At 44.0% G+C, this 25,401-nt stretch overlaps 1 protein-coding gene across 3 annotated transcripts in view; it reads right to left on the reverse strand.

Annotated features, from left to right (window-relative positions):
- Nucleotides 1-23,935: 23,935 nt before the first annotated feature.
- Nucleotides 23,936-25,401, reverse strand: part of RALGPS2 (Ral GEF with PH domain and SH3 binding motif 2) — a 151,952-nt gene continuing 150,486 nt past the window's right edge. For all 3 annotated transcript variants that reach the window (XM_021682807.1, XM_021682806.1, XM_021682804.1), the window contains one exon: nt 23,936-24,541. In XM_021682807.1, coding sequence (XP_021538482.1) covers nt 24,512-24,541 — 30 coding nt within the window. In that variant the 3' untranslated portion in view covers nt 23,936-24,511. The remainder of the gene's footprint in view (nt 24,542-25,401) is intronic.

Below are 25,401 nucleotides of genomic sequence, written 5' to 3' on the forward strand. Positions count from 1 at the left end.
GGATGAATGGAGTTAGGGAGGGCAGGACGCCTGGATGGTCACTGGCTAAGGGCAGCAGGTGAGGACCCGGTGCCATTTTCAGAAATGGGGACGCAGGAGGAAATCCAGGCAGGGGGAAAGAAGGGGAGTTCTGCTGTGTGTATCCCGAGTTTCTTTCCTTTCAAGCAGGGAAATCGCTTTTCCCTCCTTTACACCAATTTGTTTCATTGACATTTGTTTTGTTGCCAAAAAAAAAAATCAGGACACACAGAAAGGTATCGAAGTGAATAAAGATTCCTCTTAATTCTGCTACTCAGAGATAGTCAACATATGGGTGAATGTTCTTCCAAATCTCTTTCCTGTGATATATAATTTCAAAAACCATAATTGGGAGTAGAGTATAATACTGTTTTTAAGACTTTAGATGCTTAGCTGTACCCCAGATCCGTCCAGTTGGAATCTCCGAGGGCGGGAGGCCAGGCATCGGTGTTGTTTAAAGCTTCCGGAGGATTCTGGTGCGAAGCCAGTGTGAGAACCAGCACTCCAGAGGCAAATTAGTACAAGATAGGGCGCCTGGGTGGCTCAGTTGGTTAAGCGACTGCCTTCGGCTCAGGTCATGATCCTGGAGTCCCGGGATCGAGTCCCGCATCGGGCTCCCTGCTCAGCGGGGAGTCTGCTTCTCCCTTTGACCCTCCCCCTTCTCATGCTCTCTCTCTCTCATTCTCTCTCTCAAATAAATAAATAAAATCTTTGAAAAAAAAAATTAGTACAAGATAGCACCGCGAAAGCCGCCCCCCGCCGAGTCCGTGCTGTTCCTGAAGGCTCCAGAGAGAATTTGGAAATCTACGTAGCGTCAGTGACCGCAAGGCACTTTAGCCTTCTACCCAAGAGAGTCAGACCAAATCATGATTCAAAGCACCGAGGAAAAGCCAGTATTCTCAGGTACTCTGCTCAACCCCCCTGGGTGCTTCGCTCTGGCCGATGGATGATGGGGAGCCACTTCGGTGATGGCATTAACACCTTAACATCTCCAGACGCGGGCTCTATAGCTAGTCATTAGTGCTGAGGATGCTGCTAGCCACAGAGCGAGGGTGACGTCGGGTCCTGGCAAGAAAAGGGATTATGAACTCCAGGAGCAGGCATTCACCATCTTAGAAAAGAAGGTGAAGAGGGGAAAGAGAGCCTCCGATTCACATAAGAGCGTCGAGTCCAAGAATTGTAAACATGTAGAGGCTGCCAAACCTCACTCTAAATATATTCCAATGATCTCATGTTTTCATATGCAGCGCAATAAAAAGAGGCATTTTTATTCATCTTGGATGACAGCGTCTTGAGCTTTTATGAGAGCGTCGTAGAAGTATTAGTTTAAGCAAGCGCTGCAGTCAGTATTTCGACCATTGAAAGTCACCACCACGGGCACAGTAAAGGCACCGAGGGACAGTTATTTATCTTCGTGCAAGCTGGGCCCTCAAATGTATTCCCAGAGAGCGGCGGCGAGCCCCCCACCCCATGGGGAAGCGTCCCCAATCAAAGATCCTCTGAAGAGAGCCAAGAGAGGCTTTGGAGGCCTCAGTGCATATTTGGAGGTGATTAACATTTCGGTTTGGCCTCTTCATCTGCATGGACTTCATCTGTTACTCGTTTTCTCTTTGGCCAAAGAGACCACATCCAATGTCCCAAAGGAGAAGGCTGGAAACTTTTCCGAAAGCCCTTTTAGGTGAAGCCCACTAAGAGGGCAATTGGAGCTTTACTCCTTTTATGGCCATTGCACAAGAGACAGAGACAGAGAGACAGAGAGACAGAGACAGAGAGAGAGAGAGCGCGAGCTCATCTCTGTCCCGCCTGACATCGGTGGAGCCTGTGGTTCTCCGCCCTCACGGAGCTGAGCGGTCAGTCTCCAAGCCTGGGATGCTGTCAGTGCCCCCCGGGGTGACAGACCTCCAGCGGCTCTCGACCCGCCCACCCCTCGAGCGAACCCTCACCCTCCTCTGGAGTCTGCGCTCCTGGCCTTTCTGGGCATAAATCAAGCAGCAGGGTAGAGCTCGGAAACATGACGAATCCCTTGGCTGGCTCCGGCTCGAGAAGACAAGGGGGGAGCAGAGGGGACCTTGGCTGGAAGGGCAGCCAGAATCTAGCGTTCCTGGAGCTGGCCCCAACTGCTGAGACGGGAGCTGCCAGGGGAGTCCTCCCTGGGGGCAGCCCCTGGGCGCCAAGCTCGAGCGGGAGGGAGCTTCGGTGTCTGCGGAGAACACTGTGCACTTCGGGGTGCTGTCCTGGGAACGTGGGGGCAGGGGCTCAGGGGCGCGCGGCCTCAGCCGGGATGGCCCCTGCGGCAGCCCCACGTCTGAAGGCTGTGGTTTGCCCGTGGTGTGGGCACGTGTGTGCAAGCACGTGTGCTCACGTCGGGGGCCGGTGAGGTGAGAGAGCCCCTGCTGAGGGTGCAGGGGAGGGGCGTCTCCAGCCCTCAGTGTGGGGGTGGCTCAATGCTGCAAGTGTTGCTGTCTCCCCTTCTCTGGTGCCTGGTTTCATAGGGTTAACCAGCTCCCCATGTCTCTGGTCCCCACGGGTCATTTTGCGTAGGTGGCGACCCTGTGGCTCTGTCCTCCCCTCCCCCCCCGCAGGGACCGCCCAGTAGGAAAAGCTGGGGGTCCTGGGTGTCACCCTCCTGCCTTGTCCATCTGCTGGGCCCCGATGCTGGTCACAGGACCCACTGCAAGCAGCCCCTGAGGGACCAGGTATGTATGACAGGGTTCGGGCCTCAGAGCCCTTCCATCTAGAGGTTCTTTTTGTTTTGTTTTGTTCTTGAGAGTCCTGGAGAGATGAATCCAACCGCCACTAGACCAGAGAGTCTAGGCACTTGCATTCAGCACAGAGGATGCTTCCTTTGAGAAGAGCCTGGGGAGGGCTTCGGCCTCAGCTGCAACAGGCTCTCAGCAAACACGTATCAGAAGGACTGCCTTCCTAAAACCATTCATCACGTTAAAATAGTCACTGCTCTCTCCAAACCTCCTCAACACTCAAAAGCACTTTTTTGTTGCAGTGTTCGTTTTTTTTTTTTTAAGGGGAGGAGCGCTGTAAGACCCTCACGGCAAGAAGACAGACCATTACCATAACCTCTGCTCCCCTCTGCTCCCCAAAGCCCTCTCCCGACGGCACTGGGAATCCTCTGCTCTGGCCGGCAGAGCAATTCGCTTCCTTCCGTCCAGGGCTTTCCTGTCACCAAAGCCACACGAATGCGAATACATTTTTCATTAGGAGAAAATAAAACTCACAAGTGACATCAACTGAAAAATGTTCTTTGAGAGCAAGTTATTTCCATTTAAAGCTAAGCACATGACAGCTGGTGACTTTTAATGGAAAGTAAAATTTGCTGGGCTGACTTACTATCAAACCACTTGAGAATTTGTGTTTTTAATTTTCCTTTTTGGAGAAAGGCAATGCTTTGGAGTCCAGAAGAGCAGATGAGGAATGGAAAGGTCTGGTCTGGTCTCTAATTATGGCCTTAAAAGACCCTGGACAATCCTCAGCAAAATCATGTTCCAAAACCTAGGCACATTAATTTCCTTTACCCTTTACTTGAAGCTCATTTAATAAGCTGGTTAGAAGACAAACCTCTCTGTTCCACTGTTCACTGGCTCCATACCAATAGTTGCATGAGCACTGAAAACTCTTCACCGTTTCCCCACTTCATAGACAATGCCTGGTACGAAGGGACCGGTGGGTGTCTGTATGGATTATATGTTTGTGTCCTTCCCAAATTCATATTTTGAAACCCTAACTCACAATGTGATGGTAGTTGGAGGAACCCCCTTTGGGAGGTAATTTGATTTAGATGAGGTCATGAAGGTGGGGCCCCTTAGGTGGGATTAGTGCCTTTAAAAAAATAAGATTTATTTATTTTAAAGGGGGGGGGGAAGGGCAGAGGGAGAGAATCTCAAGCAGACTCCTTGCTAAGTGGGGAGCCTGATGCAGGGCCCGATCTCACAACCCTGAAATCATGACCTGAACCGAAACCAAGAGTCCAACGCTTAACTGACGGAGCCATCCAGGCGCCCTTTTTAAGAAGAGGCAGAGAGACCAGAACTCTTTCTTGTGGGCACACGGCAAGAATACAGCTGCCTGTGAGGCAGAAATAGAGTTCTCACCAGGAACAGAATTTGCTAGCACCTCCATCTTGGACTTCCCAGCCTTTAGAACTGTGAGAAGTAAATGTCTGTTAAGTCACTCAGTCTATGGTACTTTGTTCCAGCAGCCCAAGCAGACTAAGACAGTATTCTGGTAAGTGAGGAGGTGCTCTGTTACCATGAACTCTAGGGGATGTACTACCCAAACACTTGAGCTGCATTAGACGTGGAAGGAAAACCCTCTGATATCAGACCTCTGTTTCAGGCCAATATGAATTCAGTTCCTCCTTCCTTCCAGAATCCTCTAGCACTTTTAGAATCTGTAACACATCGGTTGTCTGTGTGGGCAGTAGAGAGAATCCCCAGAATCTGGAGACACGATCAGAAGGTGTCAGCTGTTGAAGGGAGAAACTAACAGAATCTTCACAATATCATCTGCAGACGAAACCTGCCCTAAAGGAAGTTTTGCACATGCGCTGCTGAGGATTTCACGGTTTGCTACATTAAGATTAGATTAACCCGGGCGCCTGGGTGGCTCAGTTGGTTAAGCAACTGCCTTCGGCTCAGGTCATGATCCTGGAGTCCCTGGATCGAGTCCCGCATCGGGCTCCCTGCTCAGCGGGGAGTCTGCTTCTCCCTCTGACCCTCCCCACTCTCATGTGCTCTCTCTCATTCTCTCTCTCAAATAAATAAATAAAATCTTTAAAAAAAAAAAAAAGATTAGATTAACCGAACATTTATCGGAAGCTTACATTACGTAAAGTAATGACTAAGTAGGTTGTGATAGTTGATTTGAGGAGAATTAAAAGAGTAGGTATGAAACATCCCATATAGAGCCTGGAAAAAGAGAGCTGAAGAGTAAGAATGTAGTTAGTGTTTATCCAGGGGTATCAAGGGAATGGTAGAGAAGGCATTCCAGACTCTACCGCAGTCCGCAGTCTGAGCCCCACACCCTTCACCACCTTTTCCCTGATTCCTGCTTCACAAGCAATTATTGTGTAGCTTGCTGCTCTGTTTGGTGTATCATGTTGAGGACTGTTAGGTCTTCTTGGAGGCTGACCCCTTTATCAATACGGAATACCTTTCTTTATCCTTGATAGCTTTCTTTCCTTTGAAGTCTTTTCTGTCTGAAATCGATGTAACTCTTCTGCTTTCTTCTGATTAATATTAGCATGGTATATTTTTCACCAACCATTTATTTTTAATCTATACGTGTCATTATATTTAAAGTGGGTTTCTTGTAGGCAATGTATAGTTGGGTCTTTTTTTTTTTTTTTTTTTTATTTTTTTTTGGTGATTTTTTTTTTTTTTTTTTTTTTTTTTTTTTTTTTAATCTACTCTGGTGATCTCTCTTTTAGTGCCTTGTTGCATTTAGGCCATTGACATTCAAAGTAATTTTGGATCTAGGTTGGATTAACGTCAGCCGTAGTTGTTACTGCTTTTTAGTATGTTGCCCTTGTTTGGTCCTATTTTTGTCTCCACTCTCTTTTGCATTTTATATAATTCCATTTTCTCTCCTTTCTTAGCATATCAATAATACTTTTTTTTTCCACCTTTTTTCTGGTGGTTGCCCTAGTGTTTGCAAAATACATTTACAACGAATACAAGTTTACTTTCAAATAACACTATACAACTTCACAGGTCGTGAACAAAATGATCCTAATTTATAGGAGCAAAATGATCCAAATTCTTCCCTTCTGTCCCTGTATCACTGCTGTTGCTCATCTCACTTATATATAAGCATATGTAAGTGTATATATACACAGATACATACATAAGCTAATACGCTGTTGCTATTATTATTTTGAACAAACTGTTATCTGCTAGATTAATTAAGAATAAGAAAAATAAAGTTTTAATTTTACCTTCACTTATCCTTTCTTCAATGCTGTTCCTTTCTCTATGTAGATCTGAGTTTCTGATCTATTTTTCTTCTCTCTAGACAATTCCTTTTAACTTTTCTTTCGAGGCAGGTGTATTGGCAACAAATTCTCTCATTTTTTGTTTGTTTGAGAACACTTTTCTCTCTTGTTCACTTTTGAACAATAATTTCTCAGGATACAGAATTCTAGGTTGGTGGTTTTGATCTTTCAACACTTTTCTCTTCTTGCTTGCATGGTTTCTATGGAGAAGCTAGATGTGATTCTTACTTTTGCTCCTCTTATAGGTAAGGTGTATTTTTCCTCTGGTTCCTCTCAGGATTGCTTCTTTTTGATTTTCAGTAATTCGAAAATGTTGTTTAGGCATAGATTCTTGTTGTTGTGTTTGTTTTTGCATTTATCTTGCTTGGTGTCCTCCGAGCTTCCTGGATCTGTGGTTTGGTGTCTAGCATTAATTTGGGCAAAATTCTCCGTCATTATTGTTTCAAATATTTCTTCTGGTCCATTTTTTCTTTTTTCTCCTTCTGGTACTCCTGTTACAAGTATGTTACACTTTTTGCAGTTGTCCCACAAAAGTTGGTGTTCTGTTTTTTGTGGGTTTTTTTTGGTTTTTTTTTTGGTCTCTGTTGTCTTTGCTCTTCAGTTTTGGAGGTTTTTACTGAGATATCCTCAAGCTCCAAGATTCTCCTCAGCTGTGTCCAGGATCCTGCTAAGCCCATCAAAGGCATTCTTCCTGTCTGTTACAGTGTTTTTCATCTCTACCATTTCTTTTTGGTTCTTTCTTTAGGATTTCCATCTCTCTGCTTACATTGCCCATCTGTTCTTACACACTGTCTACTTTATCCGTTGGATCCCTTAGCATATTAATCATAGTTGCTTTAAATTCCAACGTTCCTGCCGTATCTGGTTCTAATGCTTGCTCTGTCTCTTCAAATTGTATTCGCTGACTTTTGTGTGTCCTGCAGTTTTTTTCTGGAAAGCTCAACACAACACACTGGGTAAGAGAAATTTCTCCAAATAGTCCTTTAGTGTTGAGGCGGTGAGGTGTCAGGGGAGGGGAGGCATTCTACAGTCCTATGATTAGGTCTCAGCCTTTTAGTGAGCCTATGCCTCTGGCCCGTGAACTACACAAGTGTTTTGAATTTTTTTTTCCTTTCCCCTCAGCTGGGGCAAGACAGCGAGAATCGGCCGGAGTGGGGTATTACCCTCCTCCCAAGTCAGTTGGGCTCTGGTAACACCCCAGCAGGCCATGCTCTGGTTAACTAGTTTTCCCTGAGGGCAGGCCTTAAAAAAAAAAGAGTGCTCGGTCATATTTCAAAATGGTTCCTTTTCCTCTCCCCATGCTGGCAGCATGAGGGGGCATTTTCCTCCAAGTATTTACTGTGGGAAACTGATGCAGGTAAATTTCTTCGCAGCAGGGCGCCCCTTTCCTCTCCCCTGTGATAAGGTTCCTCCTGGGGTTCTTACCTCTCAGTTGTCCACCCTGAGCCTCCAGCAGATCATCAATTACAGTTCAGGTTTTCCTACCTGGCGCTCTTTCCACTCTTTCCGGGCTGGTTGCCTGCGTCTATCTGGTGAGCCATGACTCCCTGTATCCACCTGTCTCTCCTGTGTTGAGGGCAGTGCTGTGTCCTAGGTCCTCCTTCTTCTCTTACAGATCCTAAAGGAATTGTTGCTTTTTCACATTCTTCAATTTTATTTATCGTTAGGATTGAAGTGATTTCCAAGCCCCCTGCATGCTGAACTAGAAATAAAAAAACAATTTTAAAAATGTTAATTCTGTTTTTCCGGTACACAGCAGACAGGGGTGCTCTGGAGAAGCAATTGGAAAGGTATGTCCTCCATTGTAAGTTGGTTCAACTGGCATTCTGGTTTCTCTATCAGTCCGCTGTGAGTTTGGTTGCCAGGATTTCACCTCTCGGGGACTGGTCAGTCTTGGGGGGACCCATTACATGAGGTTTCTGAAATCTGAAAGCAAAGAGCCAGATCTAGACTCAGCCCTGCCCCAGGACACAGATGCCCTTTGAGGCTCGGCTTGAGCAGGCAGCCGGCCATGGAATATCATAACCTGGCAACTCCACACCCGCAGCTGTCCTGGTTCTCACTTGCTGGTAAGTTACTTTGTACATATTTTGTCTTATGTAACTCCTTCCTCTCCACTTCTTCCTTATAGTGCCATGTTTTCTGTAGCAGGGGCAGGGTCCCTCCTCCTCCAACGTTTATGAAATGTATGGTATCGGGGCGCCTGGGTGGCTCAGTCGTTAAGCGACTGCCTTTGGCTCAGGTCATGATCCCAGGGTCTGGGATGGAGCCCCACACCGGGCTCTCTGCTCCGTGGGGAGCCTGCTTCTCCCTCTCCTGCTCCCCCTGCTTGTGTTCCCTCTCTCTGTCAAATAAATAAATAAAATCTTTAAAAAAAAAAGAAATGTATGGTATCTCCACCATAGGGATACTTGATATATTGACTAGCTTTTTCAGCAAAGACATCTTAAAGGCAAGTGCAAATATATCCTCTTGGAATCCAACTATAAACAGCATAATTAAAACAAGCTAACATGTTCTGTTGTTGGATCTTCAGTGTGTTTGAATCAACTCTCATGCCACTCTCCTCTCGAGTGATGAGCAAGAAATCCCTTCTACCGCACCTTTCTTTCCATATTTTGTCCTATGGCTTTTGTTTTCGTTCAACCTACCATTTACTTGTCATGAACTATGATGCTATCTGGGACTGATTAGAGCTTGTAGGGTTTACATTCATTCCCAATTATACAGTTATAGGTCATTCTTACAGCAAATCACCATTATGAAGCTACAAACCTCTTACGACTCCTGCAACAAAAAGTTGCTGAACTTGAATCGTAGAAATAGCATTACCGGGCTTACAGTGAGGCCTGAGGACAACTTGGGGGAAGGAGCACCTGCAGGAAGGAAGGGGCTTGAGCCAGATCTACGAGAGGCAGGAGTTTGGTTGCAACAGTGGCTAGATGTGTGAGTTTGGCAAGACCTTTCAACCAATACTCTATTTTCTCCCTTATAACAATGCGGATCACAACTCCAATCTCACAGGACTGATGTGAGGATTGCATAACGTAACATCTGTCAAATGCACAGCACGTCCAGACATACGGAGATGGATAAATGTTAGTTTCTTTGCTCTTCCTGAACATAGGGCATTGGAGAATAGGATGAGTCAAGTCTTATGTGAAAGGTCCGTCTAGTGTTGCTGGGACTTGACCTCTTTGCTTGGGGTCCAAAAGCATCCTGGATTCCCACCCAAGGATCTGTTACAGCTTGGCTCCAGGGCATCAGAGTATAAACACAAAGGGGAAACCAAGTCTGTCTGTACAACAATAGTGTAAAATAAGGAACTATGAAGTCATGCTTCGCTGTCAGAACGGAACGGTTCTGCCCCTTGTGTGAGACAGTTGCCTCAGTCCAGCTTATCTTACCGGAAGCCCTGGAAAGGGATCATACTTTAAATCTGCTTGATGGCACCTGCCGCTGCCTGCCCGTGTCTCACATTTCCCAGAGAAAGGGTGACACGGCCACTTTCCACAGCAGACTAGTCCTCAAACAGCATGCTCGTCACTCAGGAGGCATTCGTTTCTGCTGACCAAGGGAGCAGAGCCGTCCTACCGGTGGCCCCCATCTGCTCACTGTTCACTAGCGCCAGGCCCCGTGCTTTGCATTTTCCATGCATTCTCTGATTCAGCCGCACAATAACCTCAGGAACGAAGAACTGTTTTGTGCTGGTTTTAAGGCTTGGGAGGTTAAGCACAGTCAACAGAAGGAGTCAAGTGAGGTGGGCATTTGAACAGGGAGGCTACTGGGAGCGGGGGTCCCATGTCGGCCCTAGAAAGGGCATCGTGTGGTCCTCGAGGTGCGGCGTCGCCTGCCGACAGCTCAGGGAGTCATCATTACCAGCTGTACCGCTCGGCAGAGTGCAGGGCTCCTGGGGGCATGGGACGGGGGGCACGGTTCCTTCAAAATGGTTCGCAGTCTTTTTTACCCCTGTGCTCCCACTTGGGGACAGACCCTCTTTGTCCCTCTCTCGGAGCGTAACTGCTTCCTGCCTGTTCTCCCAGCACCACCGTCCAACTCCTCGTGCCGGCAGTTAAAGCTCTAACTTGGCAGTGTGAACTCTTCCCAGCCTCAGCTGGGTACTTCAGTTCTTGCTTTCACTTCTCCTCTGCCCTAAGTCCTGCCCACAGGTAGATCTTGCCCCTTCCTCGCACCCTCCCCTGACTTCCCCTGTCACAGGGCAGGGCCCTCCTCTGAACAAGCAGAGCTTCCCCGGTCTCGTATGCACATATGGCATTTAAGCAATTCAGGATCATTCATGCTCACTTCTTGGTTTTGCATCTGTAGGGAGGCTGCAAGACTCCAGGGACCCACAGTGCAAGGCCCACGGCGAGGCTCAAGCCCTGCACAGCCACTGGGGAAGAAGAAAAGTTACAGCTGTGTGTTGACACCATACGAATTTCTTCAGAAATGTTATTAGCAAGGGTAATTAAAACAGGAAGCTGCTGGGTTCTTCTTTGAGCCCCGTCATAAATCACAACATTATCTGCCAAGTGTCTGTGCTCCTAGCAGGGCTGAGAACCAGACCCATCAGAGTCTGAATCCTGGCTCCACAAATCCCTTAGCCTCTGACCTCTGTTGTGATTTGGGCAGAATTAGCCCTGCCTTTCTGGGTTATGAGGAATAAATGAGGTCTCGTGTCTAAGATTATACCCGGGACATCAATGATTATACGACGAATCCCACTGTGCAGTGTTTGTGGACTACATCGGGGACTTTGGCTGGTGACTGCAGGGGTGCGGCGAGGCCACGCAGGGCAGCACCCCAGGAGGCCGACAGGGAGATAGCTGCTGGGGAGGGGTTGGGTGCACAGTGCAGGGACTGGGTGACGGGGCGGTCGCTGCTCCCAGACGGGGAAGTGTCCCTTCTTCCCAGTGACCTCCCGTGTCTGACCTCAGCTGCGGGCCTCGTGCAGGTGGTGGCTCACCGGGCACGTGGTCATTCCCAGCTCCTCCTTCTCAGCGCTCGGGGTCCCACCCTGACCGCGAGGAAGCCCGGTCACAGGCAGCCTCCCATGCCCCCCGAACCCGGCACATAGCGCGCCCTTAGCGCCTACTGCCATTCCCAAGTACACCCTTTCCAAGAATAAAAGAAAGACTTCTTCCTAGACCGACTCGCGAACCAACAAACGGATACTTAAGATGTCGCAAGAAAGTCATCGGTAAAGGTTCAAGAAGCTGCTTTTCCTAAAGCTCTGCACAGAGGTGCCGCAGTTTACACTGTTTTGACAGCAAGTACGTAGCTCGGGGCAGATGGAAGAACAACAAGGACAAAAGAGAAGGCGGTGGAAGTAAGCCTTTGGCTTTGTTTAGCCACTGTTTACCGGCTACCATAGTAGCACGCCTCGCCCCGGGGTGGTGTGACAGAGGCCGCCTTAGCCTGTAGGGGGGCAGGGAAATATTTGAGAGTAAAAGCCTAATTATTTTAAGGCACATCAAAACAAAGGCAATGAGGGAAACAATCTGGCTTTGCAGTTTGTGAGGGTATCTCGGAAGAAGCTGGTGCTTTCGCTGAGCAAGGGAGAAGGGGACCCAGAGGCAGCAGGGGGCTGCCCAGGGACACAAACGCTCCCGTTGGGGCAGGCTGGCCGCGGACCGGGCCAGGGCTCGGGGGGCTTCCCAGGGCACCCGGCCCCGCTTTGGGGTTCATGTCCTCACAGCCTGCGGAGGTTGCACTTCCTCCCCACTTGAGTGAAAAACCCCACAAGGAATAGGTGTTTCTCTCCCTTGTTTTGAGATCGTGAATACCACCTGGTTGCACTTCTAAAAATGGGGAACACAAGCAGAAATCGTGAGACGGTTCTCTAGTATTTTTTCCAGCAGGCGTAAAAGTCTTAGAGGTGGCCTGCCTTTCTCCATTTTCTTCTTCGTTTTTCCTCCTCTTCCTATCCCTTCTTTCTCTTCTCTCCCTTTTCTCCTTGATTGCCTTTTTCTTTCACTTCCTTTTTTTCTCTTCAAAAAAAAGATGATTACTACACAGGAGTCTCAAAGTGAGGCTCTTGTAGGCTTGGATCAATCTAGCAGCACAAGGAAATCATTAAGGACTGAGGTTCTTTCCATCTTCCCTTCTCTTTGAGGACAGCTTTGCTTTCTGGCCAGCTTCCCTCTTGGTCCTAAAGTGGGAGCCTAGTTCCAGGGATCACGTTACAACACCTAGGTCGGTAAAGAAAATGCAGAAAATTGGTCACGGGACTGTAGGAAGCGATGGGGTCTGCAGCGGTCCGGAGTGAATGGCCCTGCCGAAGGCATTCAAATACAAAAGAATTTTTTTTCCCTGTTGCTTCAGACTATTTTGTTGTAGTCAGAGGGCAAAAAGGGGATCATGGATGTTCTGCAATAATTCCTTTGAGAGTAAATACACTGTTGCGAGCGGCTGCACGTCACCGATCCACTCCTACAGAAATCAGCCCCGAGCAGCAGAGGACCTGACCTTCCCGAGATCAGATGCAGGTGACCGTTGCCTCAGCTTCACCCCACGGCTCCCCAGGGGCTGGGGGCAGGGCTGCGGCTCAGTCACGAGCTCTGCCTCCCGGGCAAAATCCCAAGCTTCCACAGAGTGGGGGCCACTTCTTCTCCCTTGGCTCCCCCATCACAGGCTGCCGGTCATGCTCCGGATGGGGCCCCATCACACTCACAGATGGAGCTGTGAACTCACAGTTTAGGATGGACACTCCAAGGCTCCCTTCTAACCCAATTTCTAAGTCCCAGTGGTTCCCAAAGTGTGGACTGTGCGACCCAGCGTCAGCACCACCTGGGACCTTGTTAGAAATGAGCATTGCTGGCCTTACCCTACACCTGCTGATGCAGAAACTTGGGGGGCGGGACTCAGAAATCTGTCTTAACAAGTCCTCCGGGGGGATTCTGGTGCCCTCTAAAGCTTGAAAGCTACTGTTCTAAATAAGTCTCTGGAATGTTTAGAGACCAACAACCACAATATTGGTTTTCAAGCCTGGCGAACCCATTCGTGTCATCTGGGGAGCTTTAAAAAAATTATTAATGCATGGATCCTATCCTGCCTCCCCCCCTCCCCATTCTTATATACTAATTGGTCTGGGGTGCAGCCTGGGCTGTGGGATTTTTAAAAGTTCCCTGGATGGTTCTAAATTGTAGCCGAGGTTGAAAACTGATCTAAATATGAAGAGAAACAATTATACTATAAATGATTACATAGAAATCCACAAGTGAGATACTTACACTGAAATAAAATGAAAAAAAACAAAAAACAAAAAACAAAAAAACCAAAACAAAACACCAAACCTAACAGACAGGTTAAACTGTAAAAACAGAAGTATAAGGGAGGAGAGATGATTTGGGTGACACACTATTGGGAGATATTCCACTCTAGGATTTATTTACTGAGAGAGACACACAGAGCATGAGCGCACCTGCAAGCAGAGGGGGTAGGTAGAGGGAGAGAATCCCAAGCAGGCTTCACACCCGGCCTGGAGCCTGCCGTGGGGCTCGATCTCACAACCCTGAGATCATGACTTGAGCCAAAACCAAGAGTCAAACGCTTAACTGACCGAGCCACCCAGGTTCCCCATCCAAGCCTAGGATTTAAATGAGGCTGGAAAGCTCATTATCTCCTTTGGCAACAAGTATGTATCAATGGTTTCTAAATACTGTGGGTTAGTGTTACTTGAAAAGTCCCTTTCATGGCTTCAAAACACACAGCTCACTATGTTATGAAACACTCAACATTTGATATGTTCCCTTAACTGTCCTTTTCCCTTTTCCTTGAGTTCAGATAGACAGAGCAGATAAAATAAGCTTAAACTGGAACAGAGAGCCTCAAGTCCCCTTCAGGAACAGGAAAGGTCCCTACGAAAGTCCCTTTAATGCAGAAGGCCCTCCTGCCCCCAGTCAGCTCAGAGAACAAAGGGCATCCATGGACTATTTTAACCAATATGAAAATAGAAAATAAGCCTCTTCTTAAAGAAGGAAAACCATGAAACTAGAAACGAGTATTCCTGTAAGAGGGGAATCAGTTTTAATTTAGTAAAACTAAGGAATCACTACAATTTCTGTAACTCAAGTGCAGTAAATTACCTTGATTTGCAAAGAGCCCTAGAACTTCATTAGCTGTATTATAGCAAGTTAGGCTAGAATCAAAGGTCTCCATGCAAACTGCGCCAGGCCACACCCTGAACTGTCTCTTAGGTCATCTATCCCCAACATCCAGTGAGATCCGACCACACTCAAAATACAGTCACTTAAAATAGACGTTCTAATCCTGTATTTGTGTGGTTAAGATTTGTTAATGATATATGTTCTATAAGATCATGAAACATGACTGCTCCAGGACGTACTGGTTGGCGGAGGTTCATCCAAGGATTCACAGCGAATCTCCAGGTTTTTCTGCCACAACTAAAGGCACAGGGTTCCGTTTTTATTTTAAAATCTCAGAAGAGTTTCTGGAAATAAAAACAGCAGCTTGCTGGTCTTTCTTCTACAATAGCTTAATATATAGATGCTAATAGTTTCTGAACCTAAACGGGACAAAAACCCTGACAATTAGGCAGTTAACACGGCAGCTTCAGTGACTGGGCCGTGGGCAGATGAACCCACTTCAAGTTCAAGCTGTAGTGTGTACCAGGCGCCTGCCTCAGATTCTGACTTAACCCATCTGGGGTGGTATTCACAAGTCATGGTTTTAATTTAAATTAAATTTTGTCACTTTTATTTATTTATTTTTTTAAGATTTTTGTTATTTATTTATTTTGAGAGAGAGAATGAGAGACAGAGAGCATGAGAGGGAGGAGGGTCAGAGGGAGAAGCAGACTCCCCGCCGAGCAGGGAGCCCGATGCGGGACTCGATCCCGGGACTCCAGGATCATGACCTGAGCCGAAGGCAGTCGCCCAACCAACTGAGCCACCCAGGCGCCCAAATTTTGTCACTTTTAAATAAGCGCTGAGGTGGGTACAATACTGGTCTTAGTAATCAACAATGATCAACGGGGTTCTTTTATGGGTGGCTTTTCTTCATGTTTTTCTCTACTTGCCAGTTTGTCTATGGTGAATGCACCTGGCTTATTTATTGGGTTTCAGGTTTACAAGAAGATACTTCTCAGTTCACTATGACTTAACTAAGCAAAGACCCCTCTCTTGTTCTATTTAAATCATCCCCTTCCTCCCTAATCCCACTCCTTGCACCTGACTCGAGGAGCAGAGCGGGCAGGTTACAGACTGTGTGACAGGGACACCAACTCCCAACACTGCCCGTGCTGCCTACGGGCCAGGTAGCCCTGCTCCAGGGGCCTGAGGTGCACCAGTGAAGCTTAGCCTCACAACTCTGTGGGTTCTGCTATTGCATCCATTTTACACGTGAAGAGCTTAAGAAGGTTGAGTCGCTTGCTCAAGGTCATGCAGAGTTGGATTGCTCTATATAAATACAAGTTCCCTAATATTGTCCAGAAGATGGCTGGCATGGTTCCACCGGCTTATACTCTTACCCACATGCCTGACCATTCTGATTTTTCCTGGCCTCACCATAACTGGCATTATCTGCCTATTTTTCACCAGTTTGACAGATATAATGTGACACCTCCCTGGTGATTTACTTTGCATTTCTCTATTAGTGAGGTTGCACATCTTTTCATAGGTTAGCCACATGGGCTTCCTTCTATAAACTATTCATATCCTTTAGCACATTTTTCTACCAAATACATTTTCTTACCGACTCGCAAAAATTCCTTGCATGTTCTTGATACGAATCCTTTGTTTTATAAGCTACAAATATTTTCTCCCAATCTGTCACCTTATTTACAGCTAATATGACAACAGGATCATACTGGACAAACCATTAGAACAAGATAAGGGAGTTCAATAAGGTAATGGATGTAAGTCTTAAAAATGAATGCAGAGCTATTTCGTAAGGGGAATAAATGTTTAAAAACTGTTAATTCTCAAATTAATTCTAAAAATTCAAAGCAATTTCAGTAAGAATACCAACAGTGTTTTCACTGATCTTTACACACTGATCCTAGAATTCATAGAGAAGACGAATTAGGACAGCTAAGGCAGATTTGGAGAACAATATGGCATTGGAGATACTGTGGGTTTGATTCCAGACCCCTGCAATAAACAGTCAAATGACTTTTTTGGTTTCCCAGTGCATATAGAAATTGTCTACGATATTGTAATATATTAAGTGTGCAACAGCATTATGTCTAAAAAACCAATGTACATATCTTAATTAAAAAATACTTCATGGCTAAAAAATGCTAACCATCATCTGAGCTTTCAGCGAGTTTTTTTTTTGCTGGTGGAGATTTTTGCCTCAATGTTGATGGCTGCTGACTGATCACAGTGGTGGTTTGCTGAAGGCTGGGGCGACTCTGGCAATTTTTAAGATAGGACAATGAAGTTTGCCACATCAATGGACTCTTTCAATTACTCGGCAGCACGCAATGCTGTTTGGTAGTGTTTTATCCATAGGACTTCTTTCAAAATTAGAGTCAATCCTCTCAAACCTTGCCATTGCTTTGTCAATTAAGTTTATGTCATATTCTAAATTCTTTGTAGTCATTTCAATAATCATCATGGCATCTTCACCAGAAGTAGATCCCATCTCAAGAAACCACTTTCTTCACTTCTAGTTCTTTTGGTATTTCCACCAGCTCAGCAGTCACTTCCTCCCCTGAAGTCCTGAACCCTTCAAAGGCATCCATGAGGGTCAGAATCAACTTCTTCCAAACTCCTATTCATGTTGCTATTTGGACTTCTTCCCACGAACCCTGAGTATTCTCAATGACTTCTAGAATGGTGAATCTTTTCCAGAAGGTTTTCAATTTACTTTGCCCAGATCCATCTGAAGAACCACTATGTGTTCTGCTATAGCCTTACGAAACGGATTTTTTTCATTTTTTTTTTAAAGATTTTATGTTTAAGTAATCTCTATGCCCAGTGTGGGGCTCCAACTCACAACCCCGAGATCAAGAGTCAGAACCAGCCAGGTGCCCCACAAAATGTATTTCTTAAAAAATAAGACTTAGAAGCCAAAATTACTCCTTGATCCACCGACTACAGAATGAGTGTGGTGTCAGCAGGCATGAAAGCAACATGAATCTTGTTGTCCACCTCCATCAGAGCTCTTGGGTGAGCAGGTGCATTGTCAGTGAGCAGTATCTATCTATCTATCTATTTTTCTGAGCAGTAGGTCTCAACAGTGGGCTTAAAATACTCAGTAAACAGAGGTGCTGTCATCCAGGTTTTGTCCCATTTCTAGAGCATTAGGGTTTTCGGAATGGGAAATGAGCACTGGCTCCAACTTAAGTCACCAGCTGCGTGAGCCCTTGGCTAGAGAGACAGCCTTCCTCAGAAGTCAGGCATTGACTCCTCTAGCTATTGAAGTCCCAGATGACATCCTCTTCCAACATAAGGCTGTTTTACCTACATTGTGTCTTAGCTCGATCTTCTGGATAACTTGCTGCCTCACCTTGCACTTTTGTGTTATGGAGACAGCTTCTTTCCTTAAACCTCATAAATGAACCTCTGCTAGCTTCCAACTTTTCTTCTGAGGCTTCCCCACCTCTCTGTCTTCATAGAATTGAAGAGAGTTAGGGCCTTGCTCCTCAACAGGCTTTGGTTTAAGGGAATGCTGTGATTGTTTTGTCTTCTTTTCTCCATCTCAGCCATAAGGCTGTTCTGCTTTTTTATCATTTGTGCGTTCACTGAAGTAGCATTTTTAATTTTGAGAACTTCCCTTTTGCATTCACAACTTGGCCAACTGTTTGGTGAAACAGGCCTACCTTTTAGCCTATCTTGGCTTTTTGACTAAGCTCATTTCTAGCTTTTAATTTAAAGTGAGAGACCTACAACTCTTCCCTTCACTTGAACAGAGAGACGCCACTGTAGGGTTATTAACTGGCTTAATTTCAATATTTGTGTCTCAGGGACAGGGAGGCCCAAGGAGAGGGAGAGATGGAGGAATGGCCAGTTGGTGGAGCATTCAGAACACACACCCATTTGCTGAACTGTCTGTCATCTTATATATGGGCGCAGCTTGTGGCGCCCTCTAACATTACAGTAATAGCAAAGATCACTGATCACGTATCACTACGACAAACACAGTAATAATGAAAAAATCTGAAATACTGAATTACCAAAATGTGACACACACACAAAGTGAGCAAGTACTGTTGCAAAAATGGCGCCAACGGACGTGTGCGAAGCAGGGTTGCCACAAACCTTTGGTTTGTAAAAAATACGGTATCTTTGAAGTGCAAATATGCTTGTCCTGGCTCAAAGACAAACTGCTAATGAAAGAGAAAAGGGAACCCAGAAACTGAGCATGCACCTATGGAAAGCTCCTGCCAGACAAAGGTGGCACTGTGTGAAGTAAAGACAGGTTGACCCCATCGGAGAATTGTCACTCTTTTGGTTCCAATATAGGGACACTGAAAATTTTCAAAGGCCATTAGAGAGGTGAGAAAACTGTTGAAAACCAGTTCTTAGAGGCAAGCTCATGTGGAATTCTTAGGGCATAACCAACACCTCAGCCAACGACTTATAGGAGGAGACTCAACACAGCTATTTCTGTACTTCTTACAATTTAATGTCATGTCTTAGAATCTACAAAATACAGTACATATTAGCAAAGGCGGCCTCTTTGGGGACTGCTCTTATCACACCATATACTTGGGAGTGGGGAGATGAAGTTGGAAATACTGGGCCCATGACCCCTATTCCTCCAGACCCCATCAGTCACCATGCCAGAGCACATCCTTGATCCAGGACAGGGAAGAGCAACTGAAGTGTACCCAGAAAGAAGCTTCCTGTGCCAACAAAAACCTTGTCCACTAGTTTAGAATGAGAAAAAGATCAAGTTAGAGCACTTATTTAAAAGTTAATGATAAAAACGTAAATATGGCAACAAATCATCCCCACGCAATCTGTATTGTTAAGTAATTTATTTCAATAGAAATATTTCAGAAAACTGTACTTAAATTCATTTTAAGTTAGCTTATGCAAACACACTGAAGATCTCACACTCACATTTGCATATTACACAGAAATAATAAGTGAGAGAGGAACCAAGCTGCACATCACTCAGGGAGGTCATAGTGCAATTGAGTGCTTCATCATTAGAGTACCTCAAGTTAACTGGGATAAAGAAGAAGAAAAATGGCTTGTGTTTTCCTGTATATTATCATCATTGGATATTTACCCCCACAGATGTTTATCTCCTTTAGATTACCTTGTGAACGAGATCCCCACCCCCTCCCCACACATACACACTTCAGTGGGCTGTAAAACAGTAAATTTGTCAGTGATTAAGATACAGAAACTCTTTGAGAGTCTGGTGACATAAATCAGCTACTGTGTCAGACCTGGTAAGTCAATAGTTATTGGACTATATTTGTGAATAGTCCTAATAGGTGATGTTATCTTTAGGGGAAACTGAATACTTGTTACCTGGTATCTAAAAAGCACAGGTAATACTTATGAAATTTTCAGCTGGTCTATTAAAAAAAAAAGTTCAATCCTTTCAAAGCACTCTATGCATTCCATTCCTTTAATTCCATCACCATTTTGCAGGCCAAGTGACTAGAAGGAATATTTAAATTCTGCTAATAACCCTCAAGGATCAGTCAACCCTTCATTTGGCTTTAAAGACTAAGTCTACTTCCCTATTCTGGAACATACTGGCCCTTAAAAAATGTGAAAATAGCATCTTGACTCAGTTGAACAGTAGTTTCAGATCTTGCAAGGGTCTCAGAGAAGCAAAATGTTTCCAAGTTTTGTTTTGACTAAGAAAGCTAGTGTCTCTTAGCTTCCCTCAAAATTTATATATTGGAGTTGTTTTCACTTTCCTTCCATAATATTTCCAAGGAAACAGTATCTGGTAGGTTAAGTGACTGCCTGTTTGTTCTGAGTCTTACTTAAATATAAGAATGAACCAATCTAAATCTCATTTTTGGTCAAGTCTCATTACAAGATTTCAGCAGCTTTAATAAGACCCCAACAAATCTTTCTGGCTGTAATGTATTCTTTTAGGGATTTTCTGAAAGGCCTTATAATTAAATCGATGCTCAAAACATCATCAACAACACAACATAAAAACAAACTCAGCTGGATGGACGCCCTTCAAACTGTTCTTAAAAATGCTCATCTAAAGGTTGATTTGGGTGGGTTTATGTTTAATCTCCTACCCAGGCAGGAGAGGAGCAGGGAGGGAGCTTGTCTGAAAAGACTCATGACCTGGGAGGGCTGTAACAATGACCTGGAGGCTATCTGTAGACTGTGCTCTCTTACACTTGCTGGGACAAAGAGTAAGAAAGAGTAAGCTGGTGGAGAGAAGGATAGCACACACTCCTGACATAAGAGGAGTAAGAGGGCAAATGATTATCATCATACTCAATGCCCTAAAATTGGTCTTCAAATTTTTAAGGCACTGACCAAATTTTCCCCACACTACAACTTGAGATACTGGTGTAGTGAAATTCCTTTCAATAACTGTAAGAGTTTGCATGCACAGATCTTTCATCAGAATCCTCTAAATGGAAAAAAAAATAGTCACTTTAGTTACAAGCCATTTTTAGGGGAGCAGGACCAAAAAGGACTTACTTAGATCATTTTGAAAAGGTTGACTTCACGTGAAAATAATGCTCATCAATGTGATTAAGTTAACAGTGTATCTCAAAGCTTAGAAAAAAACAGAATACCACTCTGGCTGTAAAATCATAAATTTACTATGTTTGAAAAAAGTAGTACAAAAGGAGAGAGAAAATGAAAGCAAGCCCTAGAAGGTCACCGAAAAGACCAGGCAAACCTCACCACGTGCTCTGTACTGTCTGCTTGTGCAACAGCAGCACCACGGTTCCACTGGGGCCCCGGGCGAGCTCATCTTCACTTTCAAAAAGGGATCCAAGGATTTCAAAAGCCTCTGAAGCGGAGGATTTCTTTTATTAAAGATTATCTCTTGGAAGCAACACTGCTCCTCCTTGTTGGCACAAGAAGGTAATATGGTGGTTTAAAGACTGGGTGGAAAGGAATGTGCCTCAGAAAACAAGAAAGAAATCAACAGTGGATATATTCTTTTAAAAAGTTAATGGATGAAGTCTACTATTATTATGGATTTCCAATGAATGCCTTATAGTTTTGTTTTCAGTTGGAAAGGTGTATAGCTTACGGGTTTAAGCTCAGAAGACTTCCGAGCTCATGTGACCAGGTATATTCTAGTAATCCCAGGGCCCCCAGGTTCAGCTAATCCGTGGAGTACGTACACCACAGACTGCGACCATTTGCCCCTCTGTAACCACAGTGCTCCTTGGGCTCTTCTGGAAGGCATTTCTAGAAGAGGAATAAAGCCACTTATAAAAACCTGGGAGCGATGAATCCCCTAACTCTTGACATATGCCATTTTCTACACAGAAAAACAAATTGTCCTTGAAGCACATACCCAGGGAGAAAAAAAAAAAAAATCAAATTGTTTGGATCCCTTTTTGTAATGTTTATACAAATAATATTTACATAGTGAAGAAAACGCTATAGAAAGGTGTGTTTGATCAGTTCTCTTTCAATTCTTATAGTCTGGAGATTACAGTAAAAACAGTATCTTTGAAAAAAATAAAGCAAAGGCCAAACACAGAGGGGGCATGAAACCAAAACTAGTGCTCTGAAGGTCATTATTATGCAGTTCTTTTTATAGGTGTATTTTTAAAACTGATGTTACTTCTGTATGAAAAATAAGCATCCAGGTTCAAATAAACTGAAATAAATGAGATGTGTCTCAAACCGTATTTTGGCTAGTATTATATACTACTACACCAGGCCGTATAAATGTCAATATTTATGCTTCTCATAAACTAGCTTAAATTTAAATTATAATGGCATTGCTAATGAGTTGTTCTTGGCTAGGAGAGAAACAAATGAGCTTAATATTGATAGAAATTTCAAGCTTTTGAGTCACTAATTTACTAATTTATTAAGCATAAGCTTAATAAGAGGAAAAAATTTCATCTTCCTACTAATAAACTACCTAAATATTTAATATATTTTGGTGCACTATTTTCTTTGCTTGAATTATTACATCATTTGGTGAATTATAGATCAAATATTCACCTATGCAATTTCAATTCACTTCTCTCACTGGTTTCCATTTGTTTCAAATGCTAAAATCATCTTCAAAAGCAACGTCTAATCTTTTGAATAGACAGATTTGAAGAGAGAACAATGTCTACTTCTACTGTACAATTGTGTTAAGAGTTTCGCTCAGTCAGAGGCCACAATTCTACATAGGGACTATTCACCAAATTTGAACACTATTCTTTCCCTGTGCACGTATCCCGTAATGTTAGAGCTGAAGTATCAAACACATCTTCCAGTTCAGCTCTCTCTTTGGCAAAACTGTGATGTCAGGCTCTGACTTCCAGTTGCGAATCTCCTCAAATATGGTACAATGTATCTACTTTAGCTTATTTATGACAAACAAAACAGTAATAAAAAATCCACAGGGTTCTCATCCACAGAATTTTTAAAAAAGCACATACACTGTTAAAAACACTTATTTCTGAAGAGAAATACACAAATTAAGGAATTTTAGAAGATGTAAAACAAAAGAAAGATGTGCAAGGTCTATACAGTAATACTGCTGGCGACGCAGGTGGTGTCTATGTACCCAACGTGGGTTAAGCTTGGGAGATCATTAATTGAAAAATCACTCAGCACAGGCAGCATTTTGCCCTCTCCAGCCCATGTCACTTTCCACAAAACCAGAAATAATGGTATTTCTAACTGTGCTATATGAGAAAAATACCTGAACTCTTAACATCCTTTCCAAAAGCTCTTCTATTTTCCTTTGGATAGACTTTTAGCTAATGATTCTGTGAGCAATATTTTCTATTTAAGTTTCAAGGCTTCAAGATGATTAAAAAAAGAGTATGAAATTCTCTAAGAATGCAAATGTAAGAAATTTTATGTGAGGCCCGAAGTATTACAAGTTTATTGGAAGAGATCAGTCAAAAAGAGTTTCTTCCTCTGGGCCACTGCTAAAATATAGGATGCCCCATGAGTTTCTAACATCTAACACACAGCCTTTGTTCAAGTGCCATTTTTTGTTAAAACTCTAAGGCAGCTCACCTTTAAACCTTTTTTTTTTTCTTCTTCTTGCAATTCAACATTTATTCTGGAAATTAAACGCACTGTTGCATGGAAGAGCTCTCCCAAAACAGCTTGGTCTACCACTGACAGAATATGGTTTCATGGCCAGGACCTACAGTACGTTTTCAGAAAAGTGTTTTGTAATAAAGGAAAGTTACATAAGAAGGGAAGTTTTGATACTTAAGATTCCCAGAATCTCAATCTTTCACCCTTTTCCCTTTTAAAATTATTTTCTGTGACTTATAATAAAATACATACACACATACATATGCGGAAGCTCTTTTAAACAAATGTAATCCTGACTCTCATACTTAACAAAAATAACGAAAATGAATAATAAAAAAAATAACTGGCATTGTGTACATGAAACACTGTAAGAGAAAATATCCTGATGAAGTATCAGTATATCATCTTGACGACAAAAGTCACCAGAGACTGGTAGAAGGGATAATTCAATTCACTTGAAAAAAAATGTAATTACTGTAAAATCTCAGAAAAGTTTAGGTTGGGATTACGGTTCTTTCCTAAGCAGATCTGTGGTCCAACAATGAATTCATATAGAAGGCTAAATTTTAAACCCAGTTAAAAACAACCATGCTTTCTGGAGCCCACTTGAAAAGAGTGTCTGGAATAGGAGCGCTCAGCCTTCATGCCTCCTGCAAGAAATGATGATCCCCACCCAGAACTCAATTTCCGAAGTTTAGTGTTTAAGAAAAATCTCCCCTCATTCGAAACAACCCCCGCCCCCAATCCCAAACAAACCCCAACAACTCACATTATGAACATGTCTAATCCCGAAACTCTTGCCGTGGGAGAGCTGGGGAGGCTGCAGATGACCGGGAGCGGAGAAGCCCCCCGGAGCAGGCGGAGCATCTTCACACCTCCTTTCTACACCAGCCCCTCACATAACTCATAAGAAAGATATTTTCCTTTTTAAAGTGTGTCTAAAAAAAGGAGATTCCCCCCTCCAAAATTAGTACAAAGTTAAAAGAAACGCAAATGGGCTACGATCTATTCCAAGCACAGCACCGCCAGAAGATGCACACACACTATTTGGTGCTTCATGTTGGTTTTCCTTTCGTTCGTTTAAGGCAGTGGTTTCCGCAGGTCAGTTCAGAGAAAAGCAGCGCGGTCCATGGCAGTTTGTTTAGTGACTCCAATGTGTTCTCTGGGAATATCTCACTTCATTCCCTGAAATTAGTGCTTTTTTTGGTTCAGAACTCCAAAGGCTTGAGACGCAGCCTCTGGGCTCCTCCTGGCCCAGAACTGGCTCATAGCTGGCGCTCGCGTCACCTCCTCACTCTCACTTAGGGGTGATAGTTCACCTCGCGTCTTTCTTAGGCTTCTACTCAAAAGTCATCAAGTTTGTAGGAACCTTAAAAATATAAGCAGTACAAAACTGATAGTATTTAAAAGTTGCTTTTCAAAGTACTATTTCTTATGTTTCTTCATCATTTTAAGCCCAGATACTTTTTAAAGAAGTAATTTGACAGAAGGTACTGCAATCATTTATGAATAATGAATAAAATATGCTAGAACATTTTTGAGAAAATCACAGTTAATACTCTCTTTCCAGAAAACTGAAATTGGAATGGGAGAAAGGGCGGAGACGGTATCTTTCTTGTCCAACACAGGGTGCTCAGCAGATGTCCGCTGAGTGAGCAAATGAACAAGAAGTGTGGCTCTAGTTAGGGTGACACTCTGACAAACATACTTATCGTCTATTTTCTCAGTCTCTGTTTTACCAGGAATTCCTACATGCACATTTTTAAATCCAGCATGGATAATTTTATAATGAACATTACTAAGAATTTCTTTGTGAAATCATCATGAAAGTAAGTATGAAAGAATAAAACTCATCGTTAGATAAATTCTGATCTGACACTTGGTGACTGAAAAATCAACAGGTTATATAATAGTTTGAGGCTTGGGCGCCTGGGTGGCTCAGTCGTTAAGCGTCTGCCTTCGGCTCAGGTCATGATCCCAGGGTCCTGGGATCGAGTCCCACATCGGGCTCCCTGCTCGGCGGGAAGCCTGCTTCTCCCTCTCCCATTCCCCCTGCTTGTGTTACTGCTCTCGCTATCTCTCTCTCTCTGTCAAATAAATAAATAAAATCTTTAAAAAAAAAAATAGTTTGAGGCTTATAGACTGGTTCGAGTTTAATTTGATTCCTTATAGAAATCAACAATAAGACATGAAGTCCACATTGTAGTGAGGAGAAATTCCACAAGAATT

Source organism: Neomonachus schauinslandi, chromosome 6 (assembly GCF_002201575.2).
Source record: "Neomonachus schauinslandi chromosome 6, ASM220157v2, whole genome shotgun sequence".
Taxonomy (NCBI): Eukaryota; Metazoa; Chordata; class Mammalia; order Carnivora; family Phocidae; genus Neomonachus; species Neomonachus schauinslandi.